The sequence below is a fragment of the Lagopus muta genome, chromosome 5 (genome assembly GCF_023343835.1).
Source record: "Lagopus muta isolate bLagMut1 chromosome 5, bLagMut1 primary, whole genome shotgun sequence".
Taxonomy (NCBI): domain Eukaryota; kingdom Metazoa; phylum Chordata; class Aves; order Galliformes; family Phasianidae; genus Lagopus; species Lagopus muta.
In genome coordinates, this window is record NC_064437.1 from 20,460,766 (window position 1) to 20,486,971 (window position 26,206).

The following is a 26,206-nucleotide window of genomic DNA, read 5'->3' on the forward strand; positions in this document are numbered from 1 at the left end:
AAACTAGTAAATCAGATGTTACCTATCATTTCTAGTAGGCACCAAATGTGAATGTAGAACTAACTTTTATTCTGAAGGATCTTTTTTGATTTGCACAGTAACATTTAGGTTTTTGTTTTATTTTGGTTTTATTACATCAGTAATATTTTCCAGATTAAAATATGTCGTGATGCGACTCCCATGGACTTCCCTCTTCCACTAGTGTTGTATTGATATTACTTGTTTGCCTGCTTAATATATATATGTTATATGTGCAAATAACTATGTTGGATATAGAAAGACCAGTTCTATATTTTAAGTGTTCTTTCTCTTGATTGCAGAGCATTTCATTCTTTGTCAGAAACTAGAACATGTTTCTATACTTTGCTTTTCATAACCCTCTAAATATTTCTGACCAACATCCAATTGTTTAACTGCAGATATTTCTTTTTGCCCATATTTGAATCACTGAAACATACAGAACTTAAGTCTCAAGACTGGGTGCTGCAGTTAAACAGGACAGAAAGTCACCTGTATTACACCTTTGGCAGCAGAAACAGGTAAGGCACTGCACTTGTGACACAAATGTACTTCCCACTGTTTTCCTGCTTTGTAAATTGAACTGCTGAGAAAATACCAGCGAAAGCAGTAAGAAATCTTGAGAAACAGTGTTTTCGTTCAAGATGTGAAAGGAAATGCAATACTGATGGGAAAAAAAATGCAGAAAGGTTACCTTACATCCCAGGAGCTGCAGCAGTAATAGTAAGTCACTGGGACAGAGATAGAGAAAGAAGATGCAATGATACGGGAGAAAGTGAAAGAATGTTTAGCATTGGAAATGGGGTTTATCATGTACTAAACAAGTGCCTTTCTGATTAAATAGGAAAAGTTTCTTAAAAGCACCCCCAAGGAAGCTGAAGCCATAGAAGAAGGTAAGAACTGGTGAGTTACTGTATACAGGAGTGATCCAAAACACTCGGTTCGTCTCTTTACGTCTTAAAAGCATTGCAGGAGGCTTTTGGTATGCAGCTACTACCATCTAGCTAAATTCTTTCAACTCTGAATATCATCTAGATGAAAAGTTAGCTTCTTTCTTGACAAATGCAATTGTAGAAGAGCAGACAGAGCCATGCTATTAAAAATCACACAAAGTGTTGATTGAATGAATGTTCAAGAAATAGAGTATTAAAATGTTTTTTTCATTTATCCCTTTATTTGGCATTGCTTCATTTATCTCACTTCCTTTTTCCTGTAAGCTCATTTGAAAATCTCTTAAGCGTCATTAAAATAAGGTTGTCACAACTCTGCTCAGGTCCCATACAGATATAAGCACTGCAGTTAGGATTGATGTTAATGTTTGTTTAAAGATATCCTTGAATAAACTGTTTTTTATTTGAGCTGCTTTTTCTGTTGATGAGAAGAGTTTTTGCAGTACAAAACATGGATCGAGAAAATCTTTATGGGTAAAAATGATGGAGGACAGGTGAAGGAAGCAAGCACAGTTAAGCAAGCCACTGACTATTCTGTGTTGTCAGAGCTGGACACATTACCAGGTATCTAGATTTTGAGCCTCTATGCTGAGCTCCTAAATATTTGCATGGAAAAGAATAACTGTGAATTTAGAAAAATGAGAGACTAATCAATCATCTAATTGATAAGTCTTTTTTTTGTTCATTTCTGGATGTTCCATGTTCATTGCAGGGGAGTTGGACTAGATGGCCCTCAGAGGTCCCTTCCAACTCTAAGGATTCTATGATTCTGTGATGTCAACTTTGGAGATGAACAACAAAAGTTGCTCTGATAACTTTCCATTCACCCTGGGGTGCACCATATGCTACAACTCCGAAAGCTGAGTTCTAGTCAGACTGGCAGACCCTTGATCCATGGACAAGAGTTTGTAATAAGATGGCATAAATTTTGTTTTTAAAAAATCAGCTTGAACACAACTTGTGTTCACGTGTCTGTCAGTCTGCTATTAATCTAGATCTGAACACCATTTTCTTTGGTTTCTGATTAAGCTTATGAGATTTTTTTCCGAAGGTTTACTATGACTAAAATATTGCTTTGAGACCCAAATGTAAGAGGATTCATTCATTCATCCCATATTTATCCGATTTATCAAGGGAAAGTACATACCAATGCTGAATCTAATAGCTCTTGTCTAGGTGTATTGGAACTTACTTTTTAGCATGGCTTCATATTAATTCCATGTAAATCTGTATCAGGGCAATTTTCTTAGCTATAACAGCCTGAATGGCTTTGAAATCTAAATAAGTCAGGATTATACAAACATTCAGCATAATTTTACTGACAAATAAGAGACTGATTTCTCTCTTTGGCTCTTTTTTTCCCACCAATCTGCCTAAGTGTCTGTCTCTTTCAGACTACAAAGCCTTTAAGGAAGGTCTGCCAATTGCTGTTTTTATGCAGTACCTGCTTATGCTACCGTAAATCTGATAGTAGAAAAGCGTTGCCCTTTTTTGTGCAGCATGCATGGACACTTCTCTGTAAATAAACTTTAATATCATTCAGTTTAAACAGCCAGCCTGCCAAATAAATCCAGAATGTCCAGTTAAATAATACAGCGAGATATTATTATCAAAGTGCACTGTCTTCTTGCATAAATGTAAGCATCACTTTAACAACACAATGAGAATATTTTTGCCAGTTTTTGTTGTTGTTTTTACAGGGTTATTATGTAACCTGGCATCTAGATAACAGCATCTTAGGTACAGTGTTATATACAATCCTGAGGTTGGATGTATATAATAAATTATTGCATTTTAAACATCTTTGAGACTTATTCAACAGTTCATATGCATCAGAAGTAAAAGAAACAAACAAAAAAAACCCCATAACAAAACCAAAAAAGCCTGTTCTTCAGTAGAAGACTTCCAGAAGGCTCTCAGTTTGTATTGCTTTACATCTCGGAAGACTCTGCTAATGCTTACATTTTTTTAGTACAACCTAACCTAAGCCAACTTCTGAATTCAGACTCTGGCGACAGCTCCTTTTGTATTCCCTCTTGCATGAGCACACACAGCACCAAAATCCAATCTACTGTGTCAAATGTATGCATTTTGTAAATATGTGACTAGTTGATAAATGGAGTTGAATCTTTTTTTTTTTAGGTTACTTCTAACAGTGGAGTGAAGTGCATAGTTTATTTTTAGCTCACATGTTGCATGCAGATCACCCATTTCTACAGTATAATGTGCATACAAAGTTTGCTGAGGTGTCCAAACTAGATTCACTGTGAGTACTTCACCAGAAATATGCAATTAAAATGTAAGTCATTTCTAGGTATCATCAATATTCTGTCACAGTATAAGGGGAATGGACTAGATGACCCATGAAGTCTATTCCTACCCTCATGTCTATTATTATTACCACATATTAGTAAAATTACTTTTTGAGGTCACTTGTATGTACTGATTCCCTTTACACAAATATTTGGCATTTACTAGTTGTTTGTGTCCATTTCTTCATGTTCTATTTATAAGGGATTAAGTACAGGTGGAACATCAAATGTAGGAAAAACCTGATGTTTTGTTGTAAATAATTCATAAAACAATGTTATGACCCTTATTCCCTGTGAGTCATCCACATAATGAGCCACCCAAACGAAGCAGTGAAAACATCCACTTCCCCTGCCACGGGTGTGCCCTGACGGGCTCCTCGGGGTCGGAAACCCATCCATCTCTTTTCACACACGAGCTAATCAATTCAAAGAGGGAAGTGCCAATGAGCTATTGGATCAATATGGTGAAGTATGGAGATTGATCTTATCCCAGAGTGACCGCATTAACAGACTCGTTAGTGTGACCTCTGCCCTCAGGCACGCATTATACAGGATTGCAAGTCTGATATCAGAACGAAGACCTCAGGTCATTGCTTTTAATAATCTGCTTTGCTGAAAGAATTGAAATTAAATCTGCAAAGAGATGACTAATGAAAATACAAAGTGCTTTCTTCTCCTCTCATCTTGGAATGCTTGCAAAAATCAGGCCAGCTTTTTGCAGCTCCCACCACCAGTGGCAGCCTGGCACAGGACCTGCTAGGCTGCACCGGGCTAAAATTTGCTGAGGGCATGTTAGTACAACCAGAGGTGTTTTGCTTTCCTGCCACAAAGAAATGAATAAAAAGAAATTGAGCACAAAACTCTAAAAAGTAACAGCTGTGTTAAAATCAATGAAAGCCTTCAGTGGATTGCTCTCGCTGTTCTGTCTGCTCCAGAGTGAGGCTGTGTGCCCGAGGTATTTCCCTGGTGCCTGCAGAATTGCAGTGGCTGCTGCTGCTGCAGTGGAGTTGCTCACTCTGCTGAGCACATTGCTGCCAGCAACGACATGCACCAGCTTGAGCCCAGCCCAGGGAGGCACAGCACGCTGTCACTCAGGCCAAAGGCTGGTGACTTTGGTGTCAATTACCTGAACAGCTAGCATGGAGTAACTGCTCAGGAATTGGCCCCACAGGCTGTGCCATGGGACATCTGGTGTGCTGATCACATCCTGACCCAGTAAAACTGGTAAGATCCTTCTGCTGTGCAGAGCTCCTTGGAGGCGCAGGGATTCTCAGTACGTGTGTACAGCCTGAGTCCCATCCTGTCCCTTTGTTGACCTGTGCCAGTAAGTGTCACTAACTTTACAGGATGTCTGTACATTAAGTACTGCAAGGAACGCCATAAGCAACCATTTCAGGCTGGCTTGTTTTAAAGACTAATCTTTCTGACATATAGTTTCAGAGATGCTGAACAAAACTGCACTTTGTTGCCTCAGAACATGATATTCATATTGTTAATACTTTTAAAACCCTTAAAATTTTCTTTGCAATGAAATATTTATGTATAAACCACATTTTAATACTGTATTTTTATTATACCAAACATTTTTATTGTTCAGTGTATAATTGAGTCAATGAATTAGAAGATGACTAAAAAGGGATTAATGCATTTTTAATGAAACTGAATGATATAACTTCTGTTGTTCACTAAGAATAATGGCAAATCTATCAGGTTTGTATAGATAAGAGCTTTGTGAGTTTATCTGAAAGCCCACATAATGCCTCTCCTGTAACTGTAACTTAGAAAAAGAGACTTAACAATCCTATTCAGGCTTCTAATTCATTGTTTAGTTACATCATCTCTTTTCCACCTTGTGATCAGATCACCTGTCTAATCATGAAAATATGAAGCTCTTCAGCAAAATACATCTATATCCAATTGTATAACACTTTTTGAGACAATACTCTTTCGAAGTCTAAATGGAAGGACCGAGATAGCCATACAATACCCATGGGAAATGTGTCTGAACTCATAGGTTAATAGACAGGGGCACTGGTGAGAACTTTCTGCACTAATAGTGAGAATGCAGATGTTTCACTCTTTGCACGGCTTGTGTCCTTAATTAGCTCACTAGTCAAAATCAGAAATCTTTCCAGGTAGCAAATGCTGTACTTAAAAATATCTCAATAGAAAATCCATGTATTAGTATAATACCATGATTGAAATTCTAACATTGCACAAAATATTACACTGGAAGTTAAAACAGCAGTAGCAAATTGAGTTCTGATTCCAATATATATATATTGTGTTCTTTGCAATACGGTGTTTCATTTTCTGTTCTTTTGCAATGGGTATAAAAACAGATAATGAACATTTACATTGGTACAATACATATATATTGTGAATGAGGAACTTTATAATGACTCTCTTAGGAATAGTTTTGCATTGTTCCATGGGAGGCATGTAATTAAATTTGTTTGAAGAGGATTCTGCAATTTCTTGTATCTTTAAGTACAAAGTGAGACAGGATGCGTGCATGTCATGTACATTCATGTTGTATACCAGATGCTGTAGCACTGCTCAAAAACTTCGTGATGTGTAAAACCACATAATTCAGTGGCAAACCACAATTAAATGGGTAACACCAGAAAAATTAGTGTACCATTTTATTTTCCACCACTGCAACGGGATTTTTACATCATACTCTTTCCAAACAAAGGAGCTATTGTAGAAATGTTTTAGACTTAAAATGTTTTTAGAATTCTGCTACTATATATGTATCCTTTCACTTGTGAAGCAGAGAACTTTGTACACATCCTATGGTTCTAGCCTCAGGAGGAGATTGATTCCAGAAAGCACTTTCCAATTTTACTGAAGCATTTGTTCTGTACTTGCTGACGAGAAGTGGAAGCTCATGTATTTTCACTAAAATGGAGGTGATTCTTCTGAACAGGAGCAAGGGAAAGTAAACGTATAGCATATGTGGAACTGAAATACCTTTTCTGTAAATAATATCCTTATAAATTGAGTGCCACACATCCGCTAATTGCAAAAATTGTAAAAGTAAAAGTTGCCTTCTAGTGAAAAGGTGGTTTGTTTCCCCTTAAGATAAACCACGCCATTTACAGTCCTGTCATCTTTATTGGACAATTAGGTCTTTAACTTACTACCAGTAAAAAATGACCAGTTTTCACTATGAGTTTCACAAATGTTTCATGAATTTTTTATTTTGGGCATAAAATGCAAAGTTTCTGGAGTAAGAAGTTGCTTCTCTTCTTTAATGGCAACTGCATGAAAACTGGTCAGGAATATAAGGAACCAAGAAAACATTAAATAATAGAGCTCAGATGAAGACATTAAGTTGATAATAAATATAATTTATCCTATAAATCTGCAATTTACGTTATAGGTCTCCAGATCATACTGTGGTGTTACTGCCACATGAGATATCAACAGATGCACCTGTCTGGTGTCAGCATCTATGGCTGCAGAAGGGATATCCGTTAGTGGTATCTGTTTAGGTGCCTGTTACTTATCTGCCTACAAGTAAGTGATACATATTATTTTCTAATCAATGAAACCTCTCATTTTAGCTGCTGTGTAACAGAGGAATGGCCAGATGCATTTTTTAAAACACCCTCATTCAGATTTCTACTGTGAGCAGCTTACAGACTGATAACATTCATGAAAACTTTAACAATAAAAAGTTGATCTACTGGGTAAGTTAGATTGGAAATACATAACTAGAATGGAAATGCTTCCTTTGCCTCCACAGAATAAATAATAAATGCTTTCCAGGTAATGACTACAGCTCCTTTGATAACATATATATTAATAAACTAAAAACATCTATAGATTGACAAGTGTTTTGTGGGCTTATACTGAAAAGCCAACAGCTAATTATGAAAGCCTGACTTGACTAATCAATTATTCAGATAAACATTAGGTGCCTATTATATGCATAAACGTGGGAATTATATTTCCCATAAGTAACTTTCCAAAATAACAAACCCCAAACATGCAAATTTGAAATAGAGAGAAACAGCACTATTATGCACTTACTGCACGTGCAGACCTCCCACTGAATTATTCAGGAAACACTGAACTGGGAGCCGCAGTCTTCTGACTCTGAGCAGCACAGCAATAGCAGCTCAAGCCATGTTGTATTTGTTATGCATGTAGTATTGATTTAGCTCATTCTTGCTGGTCATGTTTCAAATTCATTTCATGTTTAGGAGATGGAGGAAAGGGGAAGCACCCCTGCTATTTGCAATATATTTTTATGCCTGTTGAACACAAGATTATCTGATAAATTAATAAGACCATGGCTTCCGAGTGCAGAAAGAATAAACCTTTGAAAAGGAGCACAAGTAAGGTAATGAAGTATGTTTAGAAAAGGTTTATATTTGCCTGATTCCCCACCTCCTGCATGTGAAGACTAGGAGAGTGCTAGCGTTGTAGAACAGATTCACTACCCTTCCAATTAATTGTAAAGCTCTGAACACAATAAGGCAATGCCTGATTGTTCTCTGCATTTAGAAAAGACCGCACTCTTCAACATAATGCAGCAACAGGGATACCAGAAATAGATGTGACCAGACACCTGATGACAAACAGTGACAAATCCCACTGACACTGCAGTGACCCCTGGTTAGTCAAGATTTAATTAAGGGGTATAATTAAGTCAGTGGAATGGAACACTAATGAGTGTTGATTTTTTTTTTTTTTTAATATGGGTAATTACACATAAGAATACGAAGTAAGCTAGGCCCCTTAGTATGTCATTAAAGTAAAGAGTATAGAATGACAATCAGAGGTGTAAATATGCCTCTGGTGATTTTTCCTCCTTTGCTGGAATAACACTGGTAGAAACAACACAGCTCCAGTCAAGCATCTGTACACATGCTAGCAGATGCTACTGGCCCAATCCTGCATGTGTCCAGCGTGTCATTAATGTGACCTTTGTGGCCCAGCGCACACTAGTAAAGTTAAACATGCATGGTTCTGTCTGCCCCTGTGTTTGTACTTGTTTGTACCACGCAGGGGGCATGCCAGCTCATTTTCTAACAAGGGACATTCTGTTGCTCTTCTCTTTCAATTAACATCCTCTAGATTTAATTTATTGAGTCTCTTTATTATAGCAAGCAATTGATTACAAGGAAGACATACACTACAGGCCATCCCTGTGACTGCCTGCAGGGTGGGTGCAGTTCACCTTTACAGTCAAACAGCACATTTCCCACAGCAGTGGTATTTTATGCCTGATCTCTGGTTCTCTGGAATTTATTTCTAGGCAGTTGAGTGAGATAGCTGAAATATCTTTATTGATGTGATATTTGCTTAGATTTCAATCAAGACAATATTGTAAAGGAGATTAACTTAAATGAAATGCTAAACGGGTGGAAAACATCAACATGAATGATGATGACAATGGTAGGAAAAAAACAGTTTTCCTATGATCTCTAAGATTTAAAGGAATGCCAGGGCCAGCCTCTGCTGGGATTACTCTATCTGCTCCCAGCTGGTAGCCAGCAGTTCATGACAGCCTTTTATCCGTTATCAAAGCAACAAGTGGAAAAGCAGATCCTCCTGACTGCTAACATTCTGTTCAGTTCTCTCTGTAGAATTTCTAAGTCTTTCCTTTTAACAACTCCTCAGATTTCCTTCCTACTGCTGCAGTAGACACTAAATATGTCTCTCAAGTCTCTAACTCACTTGTCTAACTTAGACTCTGCAGGGCACTAATGGAAGAGGGAATAATTGCATTACAACAGGACACATTCTACAGGGACTGACTGAAGTGCAGCACAGTCCCGATCCTGCTCACACTAAGGTGCTGAGCGTTTAGCAGCTGGGTTCAATGACGGAAAAACAGATCCTAATTACTCAAATGATGCACTTGCGGATGCAGCACTTCGATGACAATTTCAGACTGAGACATGAGGTAGGATTAACTATCCCAATTTTTATAAGTAGAAATTTCACTATATTGACAGCAAAGCACACTATATTGAAAATATTTCACGTATATTCTGTGCTTGCTTCCCTTTTCTACACTTATAGGGAAAAAAAGAATGTAAAATTTGGAGCTATTAAAATATAATTCAGGCTGAATTCTTTCAAACAAAATCTATCCACTGAAACAGAACGGTTATTTGTTATTAAAAGAAGTCTAAGTGAATATATAGTAAGAATATACATCCCAAATTTCATAAATCATTCTGTCACTGAGTAGTGGGTCTTAGAAACACAATACTATAACAGTTACTACAAGTATATGTAAAAAAATCAAAAGAACAATTTGACTAACAAGCTGCTAAGTAGGGTACATTAAACCACAAAGTATGCTATGAGTTTTGAATTATTTTCTAAACTGTTTTTTAACCAGATTTTTTGTGGCATTTAGTGGGTATGCTGGGACAGAGGATGCTGTGGGAACACCACTGGGTAGGATATACATCAACACCTTTCCTCTATGCACAGAAGCCTCTGCCACATTGCCTGAACCCCTGCTTGTTTTGGCCAGTCTCAGATTATTGGCAATGAAATGGCATGAGCTGGCTATGGGTCTTCAGAATCTTGGTTGAGAAGCAGCAGGTAATGTCACATCTTTAAGAGGTGCCTGTTGTCACCGCTCTGGAGAGGGCGCTGATAAAAGGCATGGGATCACTGCTCTCGCTCTTTCCTGTAAGCTCAAGCGTGTGAAAACCCTTGTGAAAACGAAATACAATAAAAGAAGAGGGCTTGTAAAAACATCACGTAAATGATTTGCCTGCTTTTATCTCTACGCAGGCATGTGTCAGTGTAAAAGAGTGGATTAGGCAGGCTCGCTTCCTTCTGGGCTGTAGACACACGTATGCATAATTGATTCCTGACATCTTCTTCTCCCCCATGCTGTCCCCACGAGGCCACCCCTGTCCAGCTATGTATGAATGAACAGAAGTGTCTTTCATCCCCCACTTGCTTCCCGGTTCAAAAGGAACTACAAAAATAGCAGCAACAAAAATCCAGCAGCCTGCCAGAAGGCCTGCACACGTCCCATTCTTAAAGGCATGTGAAAGGTTGGAGAGCTCAGCAAAATTTTTATGTACGGGAGCAGGCCCAAGGAAAACTCACACGCCATAACCAATTGTGGACAGAGGATCATCTATCAGCAGACAAATGCAGGAACTCCAGAATGTCTCTCCTCAAATGAAATAATATATCTTTGAAAGCCAATGCCCGTTTTAGGCCTGAGGCCCATATATCAAGCCTGAGAGGCTTGTGGATACGCTCCAGGGCCATTAACCTTCCACCTGTTTCCCCTTGTCCTTCAGGATGAGACCCTGCCCTTGATTTTACTCCCTTCCCCTGTTCATCTTCCGACAGAGTGTAAATGTAAAGCAGAGGGCCTGTGAAATAATTCAAAGGCAATGGACCAGGGACATGGTTACAAATCTCTGCCACTGGCACTGTGACTTATGCAGGCAGTTTGTCACACATGAGCCAGGTGACCTCTGTGACATAACAGAGAAAAATATCGCCCGAGATCAAAAGATGAGATTCAGAGCGCTCTAACTAACTCTGGTGCGGGCAGCAGCGGCCCAGGCTCGCCTCCCTTCCTGGCATAGCCAGAGGGTGGGCTGTGCTCCTGCTAATTGAAGCCGCCTCGTTTGCTCACCTTTCTGCCCCTCTAACCATCCCCGTAACACCGCCATCAGGACTGGCTTCCTCTTAAAGCCGCTGCTTTCCGAAATGGCTCATAGCTGTGAATTGACAGCAGACGGCAGAATGTTGATCAGCAGATCAAAATGAACACGTACCAATCAGAAACATCAAAATGGCCGAAGAGTCACTTTTGCAAATGAGTCTGTTTTAAGCCAGTAATTTTTTGAATGCTAAGTGACAATGAAGCCTTGCATAAACATGTCCTGCCCTGGTATTGCAGTGAGAAGCCTTCAAAGCCTAAAACATTTACTGGGATTCAATTGTCATGACAATTACAATGAAAGCAGAGTTAGTATCAAAAATGATGTAATGCAACCAGATAACGCAGCATCTGTATTGATTCATGTTTTACAAAGAGACATACTGCGGAATCAGAGTGTCAGTCTTTTGGAATAAAGTCTAATCAGATGGATTTTTTTAGAAAAATCTTGAAGTCATTTTTCAAGCAGTGTAGTGTATAGGAAGTTTCCCAGCTGTTTTCTACATTCAGGACATCTCTGCTGGGTGCAGACAAAAGAAGTCTAGTGCGGCGTTTCTCTTCCACTCCCCGTAACCTAACGAACCTAACGCTATGTCTGGTATGGACATTTAATTTTGCCTATTTCATAAAATAAAAAAAAAACACAATACAACTGTTGCAGTATCCCAAGCACGATAATGAAATGAGAAATAGAACTGTAGATAGATCAGCCTAAACCCCATCCTAATCCTAAATCATTTTGGCACTTGCCACCACCTAGTTGATGAAAAACTCAGTTTAATCCTTGAATATATATAAAAATGCACAGGAACATGCACAGCATTTAGTGTGCTACTTACACATGTGCTACGCATTATCTGACTGGCTAATTTCATTCAGTCTTATCATACGCTGACTATGAACATTTTGTATAGAGTTCAATCTCTCATGCAAAATGATCTGAACGGATAGTGTTCCACCATTAAAGTATTTCTCAATTCACTCAATCTAAAATCATGAAAAATTTGAACTGTGGTTGGGACTTAAGGCCAAGTCATTGCAGTAGTTAAAAAGAAAAGTACATCTGAAAATCATTTCATTGACAAAAGCCTGACATAGATCATTAAACTACTCTGTTGCAGTACACTGCGGCAGTAAATACAGTAAACAGAAGTTATTGTTAAAGGAAGATTACTGTGAAGTGTTACTACATGCTTTTGTAAAAGTAAGGCAGTTGCTTGATTTTACAGTGCTAAAATGTTTTGCTCTTCAGTCCTATGATTACACACACCTTTTCCTTTGTTATATATCTCTAAAAGAAGCCTGGCAGAGATACAGTAGTCAGCATCTATATCCAAGTTCTGCCACTGATTTCAGTGAACTCCAATTTAGATCCCAGATGTCTTCATTTTTGAAAATACCTGGAGCATTGCTTTTTGATGTAAAATATAGGTGATATATCCAAGGGTTCTGGAACTCAGATCTTTAGCTCTCATTGAGACTCCTACTGAATATATTCATTTGTATTTAGACCTGATTTCATTTATGCTTTCTGCATCCAGTTTTTGCTTTTTTCTGATATATTTGATGTATCCCTGTAAAATTAATATTTAATTTAAAGAGCACCTAGCCTAATCCATTGTCTTTGACAGTAAGTATGATCTAGTGCATCTTTTTTTGTAATATTCATGAAATTTGGAAATCAAGGCTAAGCATCATATGTTACTCTGATAGAGGATTTTTTTCATTGAAAAGTTTCATCAGTTCTGAATGACCAAATGGCCTGCTAGAATTTCTAGGGCATAAAGAAACTACTTGCAAATGTTACTATGTGTATAAAATATTATGTTAATGTAATAAATCATAACCTTTATAAATAAACACTCTCAGACACACACACAACATCCAGTTTACCCAGTGCAGTGTGCTTTTAATGTACCTACATAATGAACATCAAGCACTTTCTAAGACTAGAAGGTTACAGCACCTTTATTCTGAAGAAGTTCTTGTTTTTTGTATATAATTTCTTTTGCCCCAGTGAAAAAGCCTTAAATTGTTTGGTTGACATACTATGCGGATGCTCCAAGTCCAACTAATTGTATTTTTTGAGTCCTTAGGCCTCCCTGAATCACTCTTATAAAACAAAAGAAAACAAGAAACTATTTCACATTTTAAAGTAATAATAGTAATTGGTGGCATGAATCATTCCTTACATTCTTTTCCAGCTACAAACAATTTCTGTTTGGACAAGTGCCATATAGTATCGACAGTGACAACAAATCGTATTGTCCGCTGAACATCTGTTTCCGACTCCCACACTGATATTGCAGGTTGGCTACTTCTGAGTTAGTCCTCACAGGCTGCCCAACCTCAGAGGAACTGGAAATTACTGGTACGTTCAACTTTTATTATTGGAACACAGGAAAACTTTATCATCATGCTGGGAAGTCCTGTATCTTTTGAAATATTATAAAGAGGGTTATGTTAGCACAGAAAGCCACATGTAACAGTTTTTACGGAGGAGAGAAGTGGCTCCTGTGTTCATTGTGTCCCTCAGAACATGCAGATATGCAGGTCTGAGACCAAAATGTCGGACATTTATTTTTAATAACACAAGCAGCAGGGGAAAAATAAATTAAAAAAAAGGACCAGATTCTGTCAGTCTTCCTCAATTATGTAGTATTGTGTCCCATATAAAGTATCTCTGAAGGCCAAAGCACAGTTACTAAGGGCAGAGCAGACTGGGGCTTAGTTTGGGTTGCACAATCCAGCCCTGGGGAATGGTGGTCTCAAAGAAAGAACGGATCTGTTCTGATTTATGTTTGTTGCACCAACAATGAAAGCATCCTATAGAGAAAGACTGTGTTAGCTAGCTAGAACTATAACTGTTAAACAAACACAGGCCTAAGCAATGTTTTCAACACTGAGAGGAGTTTGTTAGAATGATCATTGTCATTTTCTTCTTAGTTATGCCACCATTTATTATTAGGTCTGGAGTAAAAGGTAAAGTTCTGTTTGGCTGGGACAGAGAAAAAATGAAGTTATATTCTGTATGGGCAGTATGTGCCAGTTTGATAATGCCCAAGCACCTGATCAGTAAATACACAAGCTGGTGTTGGGATAAGCTGCTGAAAGCTATTCTCTTCGACTGAAAAAGAGGGAGAGAGAAACTCTGCTGAAACTGATATTAATTAGAGTGGCCAGCATGCAAAGGAATCAAAGGCAAAACATGCGGAGCTCCCACTAAAGTCAAGAGGAAAAGAGTACACCTTAAAGGAGAGGCATGCGAATGAAAGGCAAATGCTGTTCAATGTTGGCAAATGAGCTAGCATGTAAACACTGCCTCTGAGGCATGGCACTTCCCGCTGCAAATGCTCCCAATGAAAGTTCAGTCTTAGGAGGGAGCGTTGTCCTACGCTTGCAGAATAAGTACCTATCTCAGCAAGGACAGATCAAAGTAAAATAATTGTCACATGCATATTTCTATGAAAGAGTTATTATTCTTATTGCTGTTTAAAACACTGTGTTTTAAAAAAGGACCCTTGTTTTCTGAATACTACATCACAAAGATTGCTTTCTGATACTTCTCCTTTTAGCAGTTTTGGATTTCTCAAGGCACAGTAAGTCTGGGCAGAAACTTAGTAAAGGGGCCAGTATTCAAAACACTGTTGAGAGATTTAGAATCTCAGTCTCAAAGGCAGAAAATTGTCTAATCTTATTTTTCACGTATGATATCAGTGCGTATGTACCTCTCAAAACAATAGTCCAGTAGTATTTGTGAGTAGCTGTCTTTCTGTCTCGTTTTTTCCATATAAAGGCAGGAAGAACATCAGTGACTGCACGCTGATTACAGAAGAAGCTGAAACTATTGTATACCTGGTGACCTGGGCATGAGCTGCAGCATTTGTTTTGGCTTCCACTTGCACACCAGATAATTGGTTTTGGTGATTTTCACTGAGCTACAGGAGTAGGAAGATGGAGTGGAGACTGCAGGCCTGCATGACCACCCACTCTGGGCCTTCTCCTCAAGGATTTCCATCTTTTCCTGAAAGGCTGTGCAAGGAGTTGAAGAGAGTGTTGGTGAAGCACGCTGAGTGTTGGTGAACTGCTGCACCCTCTGTAGGTCCATGCAGCCCATGGCCACAAATAGCCCCAGTTACTGCTGCCCACGTACTGACTGTGCTGCTAACGTAATTCCCAGCAAGGAGAAAGGAAAAGAAGAGCCAATAAATAACAAAAAGGGGATTTAGGAACAACACATAGCAAATGAAACTTAAACACTTGAGCCAGGCAGCTCTACGGAAGAAAACAGGAAACGGGCAGATGCTGTGTGAGAAACTGGAAATGCGCTACTCAAGATCTTAACTTGCACTTCTTACTTGGACACTGCAGTTCTCATCAGCCTCACTGAAGTGTTCTTCCAATAAGCAAACAAAACCAGACCCATAAGCACAACCTGGCTTAACACTGAACATCACCATATGCAAGACTGACTTCTTCAGCTCTCTGTTTAGCAGCAGCTGTAGGTACATGTTTATTTCCTCGTACAGGGAATTCTTGCCACTGCACGGAGAGGTTCCCAGCGCTCTGTTGCTCCTACAGACATTTCCCCCAAAACTTTTAAGAGGGATGAGATGGAATAGTGGATGACCAGACAGACACCCCTGGTGCCCCTCCAAGGGGCTGCAGTGAGTTGGTTCAGGCACCAACCATGACTCAGCACCACTGGCCATTGCTCATTGCTCAGGATGAATTGCTCAGGATGAGTGCAGTAAGTGTTCCCCAGTAAATACCGAATGGTTTCCAGATGGAACAACCAGAGGGTGCTGACTGTAACACCGGAGTAAGGACACAACTCTTCGTCACATCCAGTGTCACTTAGTCGGGACGATGTTTCCTGTATTCAGCAAACATGCCGGTAAAAGAATTTCCTTGGCATGGAGACAACTTGGAAATGTCCTTTTAAAAATCAGTTAATACCAACAGAACTCATGAGCTAGCTGGAACCACTTCCTATGCTATGGAAAGAACACTTGAATAAGGCTAACCAAGACATTTCACCCTCCCCACCTCCCCCCTCCCCATCTATTTCTGGATGTCTTCTTTTGTTCACCCTTTGCTAATTATAGAGGCCTTGCTTAGGTTATATTTATAGCCTTAAAAGAGTTGCCTGACTTTTAGAACACTTTATTCATGTATATTTCCTGTGTTTATTGTTGCCTTCACTAATTTTTTAAATTAAATTTACTTGATCCAAGATTTTATTTAGCAACAAATATCAAAGTAACTTCTCTTTCAACAAATGAAGCGCTGTATTTAGATGCAAAAAAAGCATTTTTCTATTTCTGAATTTCTGAAAAAACGATTTTAGTTTCTTTCCATTTCCAAGTGATGAGTACGATGGGCAATTCCAGAACTGGACAAAATGCATTTTCTTTTTTTGCTTTTTTTTTTTTTTTTTCGCCTAGTTTGTACCTATAAATGTATATATATACATAAATGTATATATGTGTATACACCTATATCTCTATATATCTGTATCTATAGATATAGATACATAAGCATATATAAAACTACAACAGTCGCTTTAATGCTTGAGGTGTTCCCATAACAGTGTTGTTTATCAGCCCAGCCTGCACCTGCAGCCCCGAGCTACCAGCTACAGAAGTGGAAAAAAGCTACTGAAGGTGTCCCACGAAATCGTAGCTTCATTTTCCTACTGGAGCCGTTTTTGCTCTCGAGTTCTCCTTCTTCCACCCGCCCTTCCATTTGTTCTGGAGTTGCTCTGCAGACATGCCTGCAGCATTGCTGCATGTACCAGCAACTTTTATTTGCTGCTCAATCCTGCAAATAAAGACCGCGGCGCCCTGCAGCCGGCCAGGGCGAGCAGCGGCTGCCCGCCCCGCACGTGGCGAGCGGCTCGCTCCCCGCTGCCCGTCCTGGCGGGAGCAGCGCGGCCTGCAGCCTGAGGCGCGTGCGAAGTGAGCGGTCTGCAGCCTGCAGTCCGCGGAGCGCGGGAAGAGCGCGCGGCTTGCAACCTGCAGCCTGAGGCGCGCGGGAAGAAATGAACGGCTTGAGGCGTTCCGGGGTAACCGCTGTGTGTAAACGCTTATGCTTCGCGTCGCTTCTAGAATGCGGGTAAGATAGCACTTAAGCACGATGTGTCGTGATTTAGCGAGCGTTAGCTGACTAAAGCTGCCGTCTGTCAGCGTGCCGAAATAGTTGGCAGCCCGGTGAAGATGGCGGTACTCTCTTTCAGCTCGCTTTTAACCGGCGCTTCCATCGGCGGCGTCACCTCAGCGCACGGCTGTGCTGCACGTGTTCGGTGCGGCGCCCGCGGGTTGCGTGCTTTGTCACGAGGGTCAGAGCAGAGCTTCGCTGCTCGGCGGTTGTCCCCCGAAACGCCCTTCTTGGTATTTAATGGATTGATGGAATGCTGCGATGTATTGGGCGCTTTCCTCTTGCACCAAAACTTGCTCTTTGTTGAGGCTTTTTTTTTTTTTTGCACCTTTGCCTACAGGTGGGGGGAAAGTAAGCGACTGAATCTTGTTTGCAGAGCGCGGAATTGGTCTTTGTTTCCATTTATATGTAGCCTGGCACAGATTCGGATGCTTTTAACCTGAGGCACTGAAATGGAGTAAGCTGTGACTGCTTGGTCGGTGACCGAAACAAAGCGGTGCATGGCTGTACTTGTACGGAGATAAAAGACTGATTAGCGGGGGCTGGGCAAAGCCTGGGAGCTGAGAAGCAGTGCGCTGGGAGGTGTGAGTGCTGTCTGCTGCTTGCTGTCACTGCTTCCATCTGAAGCTTTGCTTTGTAAGAATTTTTAAATCAGAAATGGAAAAGACTGAAGTCCTCTGCTGTGTTCCCGGGCCTATAAAGCTGCAGAATGCATTTAATGCTCTGAATTGGGTTTTTTTTTCAGATGCTGTGCTTGTACGTGGCTGCCATGAGGCCATACCTGTTGTTTCATTAAGCTGTGGTTATTTAGATCTCTTAGTTTTTCCTTCGTAAATCATACTTTCCTCTGCTTTTTCTCAGCATTTTCCAGCCCTAGAGCGGGGTGCATTAGGTGTGCCTTAGTATGAAACCTGTTGGCTCCACAGTGCTGTATGAGCAAAAGTGACCATCACTGATCTGATATAGCTTATCTCTATACATGGAACTATAAATTATAGTGAATTTATATTATAGAGCTTTGGCAGAGTTGGTAGGTGTTGGAGGCAGTGCAACAGTAGGAAGTCTGAGTGACTTCATTATTGCTAACAGGAGAATATCCTTATATCTAAACAGCCCAGATATAATTATAGAGGCAGACTTTCACTGTGCTTAGGAACTATCTCATATGAACAGAAATCGGTGCTGTACAAAAGCACTGTATTAGAATGATATGAGTGTCATACAAAGGCACTGGACCTGAATGAGACAATTTCCACAGAGCTAGGAGCCATGATCTTCCTACGTAAGACTTCTAAGTGTCTGCTTCTAAGAAATGCAGTAATTTATAAGGGGAGGGGAGGGCTGTTTTTTGTGGCAGGAACTTCCAAGTTCGGCAAACCATCATCATATGCAAGTTCTGAACAGCAGTGTTGGTAGTTCTTTTTTTTTCATACTGCCCTATAAGAGTGCGTTTTGCACCTGGATGATCTGGATAATCTGGCACTGCTGTCAGCTGTCCTGTGCTTCTAATCGTGATCCTGCTCTTCTGAGGGAAAAAACTGAACTCTGATGTTAAACTTCCACTTTGTATAACACAAATGGCACCAAGTTGCAGATGGATATGCATGTGCAGCTCATCCTTCCTGCCAAGGCTGCAGTGGGAGATTCAAGCTATCAAGCAGGAGTGGCTGCAGCTGCAGACCTCCCTGTATCCGTACTACAGCCTGCATCTATGCTTGCTATAAGGATTAGGATGCTCAGTTTTTTCTGTCTAGTAATAAGTGGCAAAATATTGCATAGTGGCTGTTTGTGGGAATGGAAGAAAGCTTGCTGCAGTGAACTGCAGTGGGAAAATACACTTGCTTGCTAGAAGTGACAGGCTTTCAAAATGCACCCCCATGAAGCACAGTAGCTTTGTCTCAGCTTGCTGCTGAACATCCGCCATTGGGTGGGAAAGTGACTGACTGCAGAGTGCTGAGTTCAGCCTCCTGCTATCAGAGGTGACAGCAGCATATGGCAAAGTAGACTGCTTTGGCATGAATGAGCATAGGAGAATGCTGTCATCTTTTTACCCTTAGAAAAGGCACCAGAGGCTTGGAAATGAACAAGCAGTTTAGGAGGGCTATCAAACAACACTCCTGCATGCTGGAATACTGCGTTTAGTCGCAGGCTTTGTTCAGAAGTCAAGAAGATCATCACATGGACTTCTAACAGAGTGCTTCCTATACAAGTTTCAGTGGGGTGGCAGGTATAATTCCATGCTTCATTAAGCCTGGGTTTTCTGGTGAGGCTTCTTTACACTGCAGTCATTTCACTATTTCTTTCCATGTGATCTCAGAAAAAGAACTATTTCTTACTATGAAACACACTTAGTTTAATCAAATTAATGTTTCTAATGCAAATAACTTGTTGGGTCAGTAAGATGCATACTTTCCCACTTCCCCCAACATTTAGAAAGTTTGAGAAATGGTGACTTTTTTCAGATCCCAGTATGCTTAAACCAGCCCAAAAATCAATAGCTGCGTATGACACCACGCTCTGTAGTCAGACTGCTGATACTAAGGGAAATCCTCAGCCTCGGTTTCTCACTGCTTCCCTGACTGAAAGACTCCTATGGCAGTTTTATTTCATCAGCTATGTTAGTTACATTTCCTGCCCTGATAAATGGATGCTACAAAGTCCAAAAGCACTTCAAGTTATCAAATTGCCTTTGATTACTTAGGTCTAAATAATATTTCAACCTTTTATCACTCTGAAGAAAAAACTTTTAAGGTATTCCACTACTGATATTTTTTTTCTGAAGAATAAAACTTCCCTCATCTCTATGTATTTGGTTTAATAATTCACTTTCTGTACCTTAACTCATTATTTTTCTGTGCACTTCTTGATATTTAATTTCACGGAGATTGAAGTTTAAAATTAACCATGATGTATTGAATATTATTATTACTATATTTATCTAAATGTGTTTGATGTGACAAGTAAGAGGGACTACAGTGCTTCTGTTGACCCAGTTCACACTGAGTTTGCACTGTTTTAAGAGATGATTTGAAACTCTGCTAATATAGTTGTGTTTTTGAGAAACACGTAATACACAACTGAGCACCTGTTTGCTTATTAGCTGCCAAGACATCTGTACTGCCATTGTACAGTGGAAGTCCTGCAGACAGGCCCTTTGGAGAAATGTGGGTGAAGCGTTTCTTTGAAAGCCGCGTTTCCAGCTAATGGACAGATGTGTGCTTAGTGTTCCAGAGCTGCTGCTCTGACATCAGTGAATGGCCTAAGTCGGTTGGCAAACTCAGCGAATGGTTTTAGGATGAACTTCTTCAACATGAAGTATGCTGGCTCTTCCTGCAATCATTCACTAATTGGGCTTGTGCTCACGTAGTACTTTGACCTGTGACATCCCCACTAAAATAAGCAAATAAGTCAAGGTAGTATTTTTATGTGAGTCACAGGTTCTTTAATGCCTTTTTTATAACTATCAGCGTTCAGTGAATTTTCTGATCCTCAGCCATGTGGAAGTATCCTGAGGACTATTCTCCAGTGCAGGCTTTATTTTCTTCTGCCTCAAGTGGAGACTGCTTGCTTTTATGGTTTGAAGAATACTTTGGAAGTAGTTGCTGAATTTTCCCTGCTGTGAGCTGATGAGGAAAGACCAGTCCCCTGGAACTGTCTGCATCCTTTCTTGGGGCCAGATAACCTTTGGACTCTAGAAACTCTTGCAATATTTTCTTTTTAGCTTTGTACAGAGACCTTTCACATGACTCAGACAGCTGGCTACAAATTTGGCATCCCTGGGGCATTCCTGAGTTTTCATAGCTGAGGATAAGGTAGATATATCTTACTTTTATGTTTACTAAGCTTTCAGCAACTCCAGAATAGCAAAGGTCTTCCTCACTGTTAGTATTATCACTGTACTCTGAGGTTTTCTGTGTTCATACTTGGTCTATACAGAAACATTTCTTTTGATGCAAGAATTGTGTGATGTCAAACCACTTTTCTAATGTAATTACTAATTAAAGAGTATCCCTACTCCACAAGACAGGTGCATGTTTGAGATTTTAGCAGATGTTGAAATGCAGGTTATTAGACTGCAGCTTGCTGCTTTGGCTCTTACTCTGGCATTGTTACTCATTCCAACTAGTTTGCTTCATTAATGCTTCCGTTAACTTCTGGTACCCAATATGAAGATGGAAGGTTTTGCACTTTAACAAATATGATCTTTACATTACATACTTTTAGAACTCATACAAGGGTACCTTTTAATGCTATAAATTGTTTCATTATTTGAAGCTGTTAAAATTTTAGTCTTAGATCTGCTAATGCACTTGTATATCTTATCTGGAATGCATCTGATGGTTTGGTTTTCATGTAGAAGAGCCAGAATAATAGGAAAATACTTCAAGCAAATATATATTTCTCAGAGTAGGTAGGGAACAAGTTAACTGTTTTGAAAATCTATTTGAATCTTCCTCATAATTACCTTTTCCTTCCTTCTGCATTTACAATCTCTGTCATATCCTTAAGTCCTTTTTTTACTCCCCACAGGTACCCGTGTTCTCCAGAGCAACCTGAAATAGCTGTTGCTACGCTGACTGGAAGGAGCCGACAGCATGGATGGACAGAAAGGTCAGGAAACATTTCAGTTCTGATTCTCTCTTCTCAGCTGCAAAGAGTTGATGCTACCTGGTACTGGTGTGGTGTCTGGTCTAAATGTGCTGGTAAGACCTCAGGCTGAAAAGTTGGAAGTTCTTAGCGTTGTTGTAACCTTGTTCCTAAGTGATGGACTTCTGAGTGTGATGCTGTTCTGGAATGCTGTACAGTTTAGCAGATATTGTCCAATTAAGAAAAATGAGCAGGGTATGCCACAGGATGCAAAGCTAACTGGATGTTCTACGATACCAAGGGCACAAATACTGAAAAGAAACCATTCCCTCTGATAGATGTAACCAAAGCCTGTATGCCGTGAGTTTCTAGAACATATATATACGTTGTTAGAGATCTGTGTGTATGAAGTTGTATGCATGTACTGGAAGAGTTAGGAGCAGTTTATCAGCACTTTAATGAAACAGATTTCTGCACCTTTTATGTCCACACTAGTAAGCGTGCATTAGTTGAAGAGTATCAACCAGCCTGAGGTTAGAAATGAAGACCATTTCTGAGACTGTTCCCAGCACAGCACATTGAATGCCTATAAAATCTGCCTACAGAGTAAGCAACGGAACCATGAAAAGTAAATATTGCTCTAATATCTTTTCATATAATCACTTTAATCATAACTGTAATTTTATGGCAGATTGTGATAACTTAAAAATCCTTACACTGAATAATATCTTCTGCAAATCTCAGTAATTCTGTAAAATGATTACTCCAACCTTAAGAACTGAATGGGTTCAAAGTTCCTGGTTCCTGACTTTAAGACATAGTCTCTTGGATACGTATTCTGTTTGTCATTCTAATCTGAACATTATTTAAGATGAGAAGCATGGCTTACTAAAAGATTATGAACAACATATGGCAAACAAACAAAGATGTGACAGTTTTTACTCCTTTTTGATCCATTTTCTTTTCTCCCCGGAGTAACTTCCTCCCTTTTTTCTCTTAATTTAGGCTGAGTTTATAATAGTTCCTTCAATCATTGTCATGAAAATGTCTGAGAACAAGTGGAGTTGTATGTACAACATATACAGCTCACTGTTCTTGTAGTCATGGGCTTCATTTCTTGTGTCTGAATCATTAAGGCTGTGATAGAAATGCTGCTGTGGCAAGCATCCTGACTGCAGATCTTTAATGGGCTCTCCCCTCTGTGCTCTTGATACAGGTAGATTCAGTTCTCAACTTATATAGTTATTGTTTTATTTGGATGTTTTATTATTTTTCTTTTGCTCAACAATTAAGAAGTTAGGGGTCAGAAAACTTTGCAGAGTTCAGCAGCAAATAGTTACAGCAAAAACATCTCTGTGTTGCAGGAAATTCAGTTAACTGCCAGTATAATAGGGAAGTTTGGACCTAATATAAGTTTCTCATCTTGTGTTTGATTATTTGTTTGTTTTTTGAGGTGAAAGGTGTTTTATTCATTTCAGAGCTAACTTGTAGGTTGAGAGGGTGTGGCTGATACCACATTTCTGGCTTCTGATTTCTGTGTCAGACCTGACTGCAACAAACAACAAAATTGCCTGAAGTGACATCTGACAAATGTATAGGGGGAAATTTCTGTCCACAAGAGAGCTGTGCATAAGGATTGGGTGTACTGAGGAGTCCAACTGCCTAGTGTCCATAAAGAAGAGCCTAAAGGTAGTTGTAGATGATGTGGAGTACAGGAGTCCCCAGTGTATCAGTAGTGATAAGTACCAAATGAGTCCTAAAGATACTTTCTTCCTCCTTGCTATCTGTTATGTGTATCCTGCTTACAACTTAGCCTTCATGGTTAACTACACGTATACATACAAAATAATAGCCCAGTGAGAAAGTTAATATTCCAATATGCACTTAAGTAGGGAGTGAACATAGATGGGCAGAGATAAGGTTACTGTGTTACTTGAGGTAATAAAATAATTATGTAAATGAGTGCAGAATGGTAACAGGCATTCTTCAACTCTGAGTACAAGGCAGAGAGAGGCTGAAAGGGAAGGAGTAAAATTTGTGCTATTCCTATGGAGTTAAACAACTGTTAGGATAAACAGTAAAATAGAGAAGAGTAAAACCGAAATCGGCTTATTGCAGACTAAGATGAAGACGGGTACAAATTTCTCACCATAACAGCTTGCTTACTTAAAGCCAGATAAATTAGAGGTGCTTGGGGAAACAGATAAACCATGCTTTCTTGCTCAAAGTACAACATTAAAAATCATCTTTCTTAAATAATACAATGTGAAATTGTTACCTACCTTAAGTTCTCTAAAAAAGATGCTACTCCTAGCCCACTCGACGATGGAGAATAGGGTTTGGTCAGCCATTTTACACATGAGCCCAAACGTGTTGAGCTTCTCGTGTTTGCTTCTGTTGGCTTGCTCTTGCTGCAGATAAGCCATGATCTTAGCTTGGACTTGCGGTTCGTCTGGCTCACATTTCAGGAGTTCCAATATCAGATGCGGAATACTTGCTGGTGAGCTTGTTTGATAACCATCCATGTATGAGTAGCCCATTATTGACTCTGGTGAGCTAGTGTAAGGGTCGGGGTACTCGGACTTGATAGCACGGCTTGGGAAGTGGCCATACGTTTGGTAACCTTGCAAGCTGCCGTGGGGTGGCATCGTCATACTAATTGGAGAGGTTACAAAGGGGCTTCGGTCATAGTCTGTGGGAGGCAAGGCAGTATGGTTCAGAGGTAGGCCCTTGGAGGCAGAATGGATGTTCTGGATCGCAGAGGATATTGTCAGGTCGGTTGGCATAGCTTGGATCACCTGAGTCATGGCTTCCAGTTTAAGTCCGTTTGCTCGGATGAGAGCTTTCTTCTGCTGCTTCAGCGCCCTGTCTCTCTTGTACATCGGTCCAAACTTGTTTCTGCCGCCGCGCATTCGGTCAGCTCGCACGGCTGTCAGGGGAGAGGAAGAAGTAAATCATAACGAAAACTGGAAATGGACGTTCCGTAATGAAGTGCACATTAGGGCAGGGATAAATGTAGACATGGAGCTCCTTGATTTATTTCATTTTTTTCAAATTCAAAGTAGTACTTACTCCTAAAGAAGGAGTTATTTGATTTAGCAAGTGTCACTTATTTCTGATAACTGACATAGTGCATGCACATTGCTAGCTTGGGAGGACTGCTCTTTACAGTGATTAAGACATGGGGACAGACACAGTGGTTGGCTACAGGAATTTCACACCTGCTATGGGATCACGGGGAGATCTTACCATATATTTGGTTTATGTCAAGTTGCTATGTCATTAAGAAACTAGGGCTGATGTCCAGAATATGTCTGAGACATAGCCAGTAGACCACAGTGCCTCATTATGGTCATTCCATTAGAACATCTGAAACAGAAATTGTGAAATGTTCAGTAGTCACAAAGGAGAGAATGTCTTTTTTTTCCTGGCAAAAAGGAAATACTTCCTTTGGAAGATTCCGTTCAGGCTGGTGTGTGACTTTAAGAAATTTCTAGGTATCTGAACAGCTCTACAGAAGTGTTTGGCTGCAGCTGGAACGCGCAGAGAAAAGCTGCCAGCCTGCTGCCTTCCACATAGAAGGAGGAAGTGACACAAACTACTGGCGCTGTTTTGGCTTGTAATATGTCTGGAATTAAAAATAATTAAAACAAATCCATGTCAACAGCTGCCTTGGGAGTCACGCCGGTGGTCTGTCCTAGCAGTGACTGTCACCGTGCTGTACGTGTCATGGAATAGAGAGCAGCTCTCGCCAAGCCCACCTCGCCCAACGGCAGTTACACTGCGAGAGGGACCTTTGACAGCCGGGTGACATGTGGGCACTGCTGAGATTGCTGGAGGTTAAGTTCTTGAGCTTTTTATCTTAGGGATTAGTAGGACATTAAAAATTTATTCTGGATGCTGAATACACATAATACTGTGCATTATCATAAGGACTTCAACGTTTAATGATTCTCTATTTTTTGGCGCATGGTAATTTACGAACAAGATTTAAGGCTTTAAGGCTGTTTATATATATGTATATCACTATCAGGGAAATACACACATAAATGTCACAGGTATTTACAGTCACAGAAGCACGTGTTGTTAACAATTCTCTAACGAGAGGAAAAGAAGTTGTATGGATGTACAGCCAAGGGAGTTGGAGTACACAGTACACTTCTAAAGCACCTTTAAAACTACGTGCACCTTACTTACGTTTGCAGTCAAAATGTTCCTAATAATGCTGCTGAATGTTGGTTTTGAGTGAAATGCAGAAAACTAATTAAATCACAGTGCTGCCAAATGTAACTTTAAGTCTGCATGCACAGTGTCCTTCCAGGTATCCAGAATTATCAGCTACATGGCAAATTCTATTAGCAAATGCTCTTGGTGTAACTCCTACAGAAGTTAGGGTGCATTGCATGCAATCACAGAAGCACAAAAATTGCACCTGTATCATTGCCCACAATTGAGAGGAGGTAAAAGTAGTTTGTGCAATTTATCCTTGTTCTCTGCCAGCAAGGGGAAAATGA

General features: G+C 40.0%; 1 protein-coding gene and 1 long non-coding RNA gene across 7 annotated transcripts in view; one reads left to right on the forward strand and one right to left on the reverse strand.

Moving 5' to 3' along the window:
• The window catches only part of LOC125693350 (uncharacterized), a 59,206-nt gene extending 35,238 nt beyond the window's left edge, over nt 1-23,968 (forward strand). Inside the window, exons 6-7 of one of the 4 annotated variants that reach the window (XR_007377064.1) lie at nt 420-13,317; nt 14,743-23,968. This is a non-coding gene — a long non-coding RNA (uncharacterized LOC125693350). Of the gene's footprint in view, nt 1-419 lie in introns of all 4 variants that reach the window. The other 3 variants (XR_007377063.1, XR_007377062.1, XR_007377061.1) reach the window with 3 other exon arrangements.
• NR5A2 (nuclear receptor subfamily 5 group A member 2) overlaps nt 1-26,206 on the reverse strand; it is an 87,005-nt gene that overhangs the window by 47,242 nt on the left and 13,557 nt on the right. For all 3 annotated transcript variants that reach the window (XM_048945143.1, XM_048945142.1, XM_048945144.1), the window contains one exon: nt 23,975-24,621. In XM_048945143.1, the coding sequence (XP_048801100.1) occupies nt 23,975-24,621 (647 nt within the window). The remainder of the gene's footprint in view (nt 1-23,974; nt 24,622-26,206) is intronic.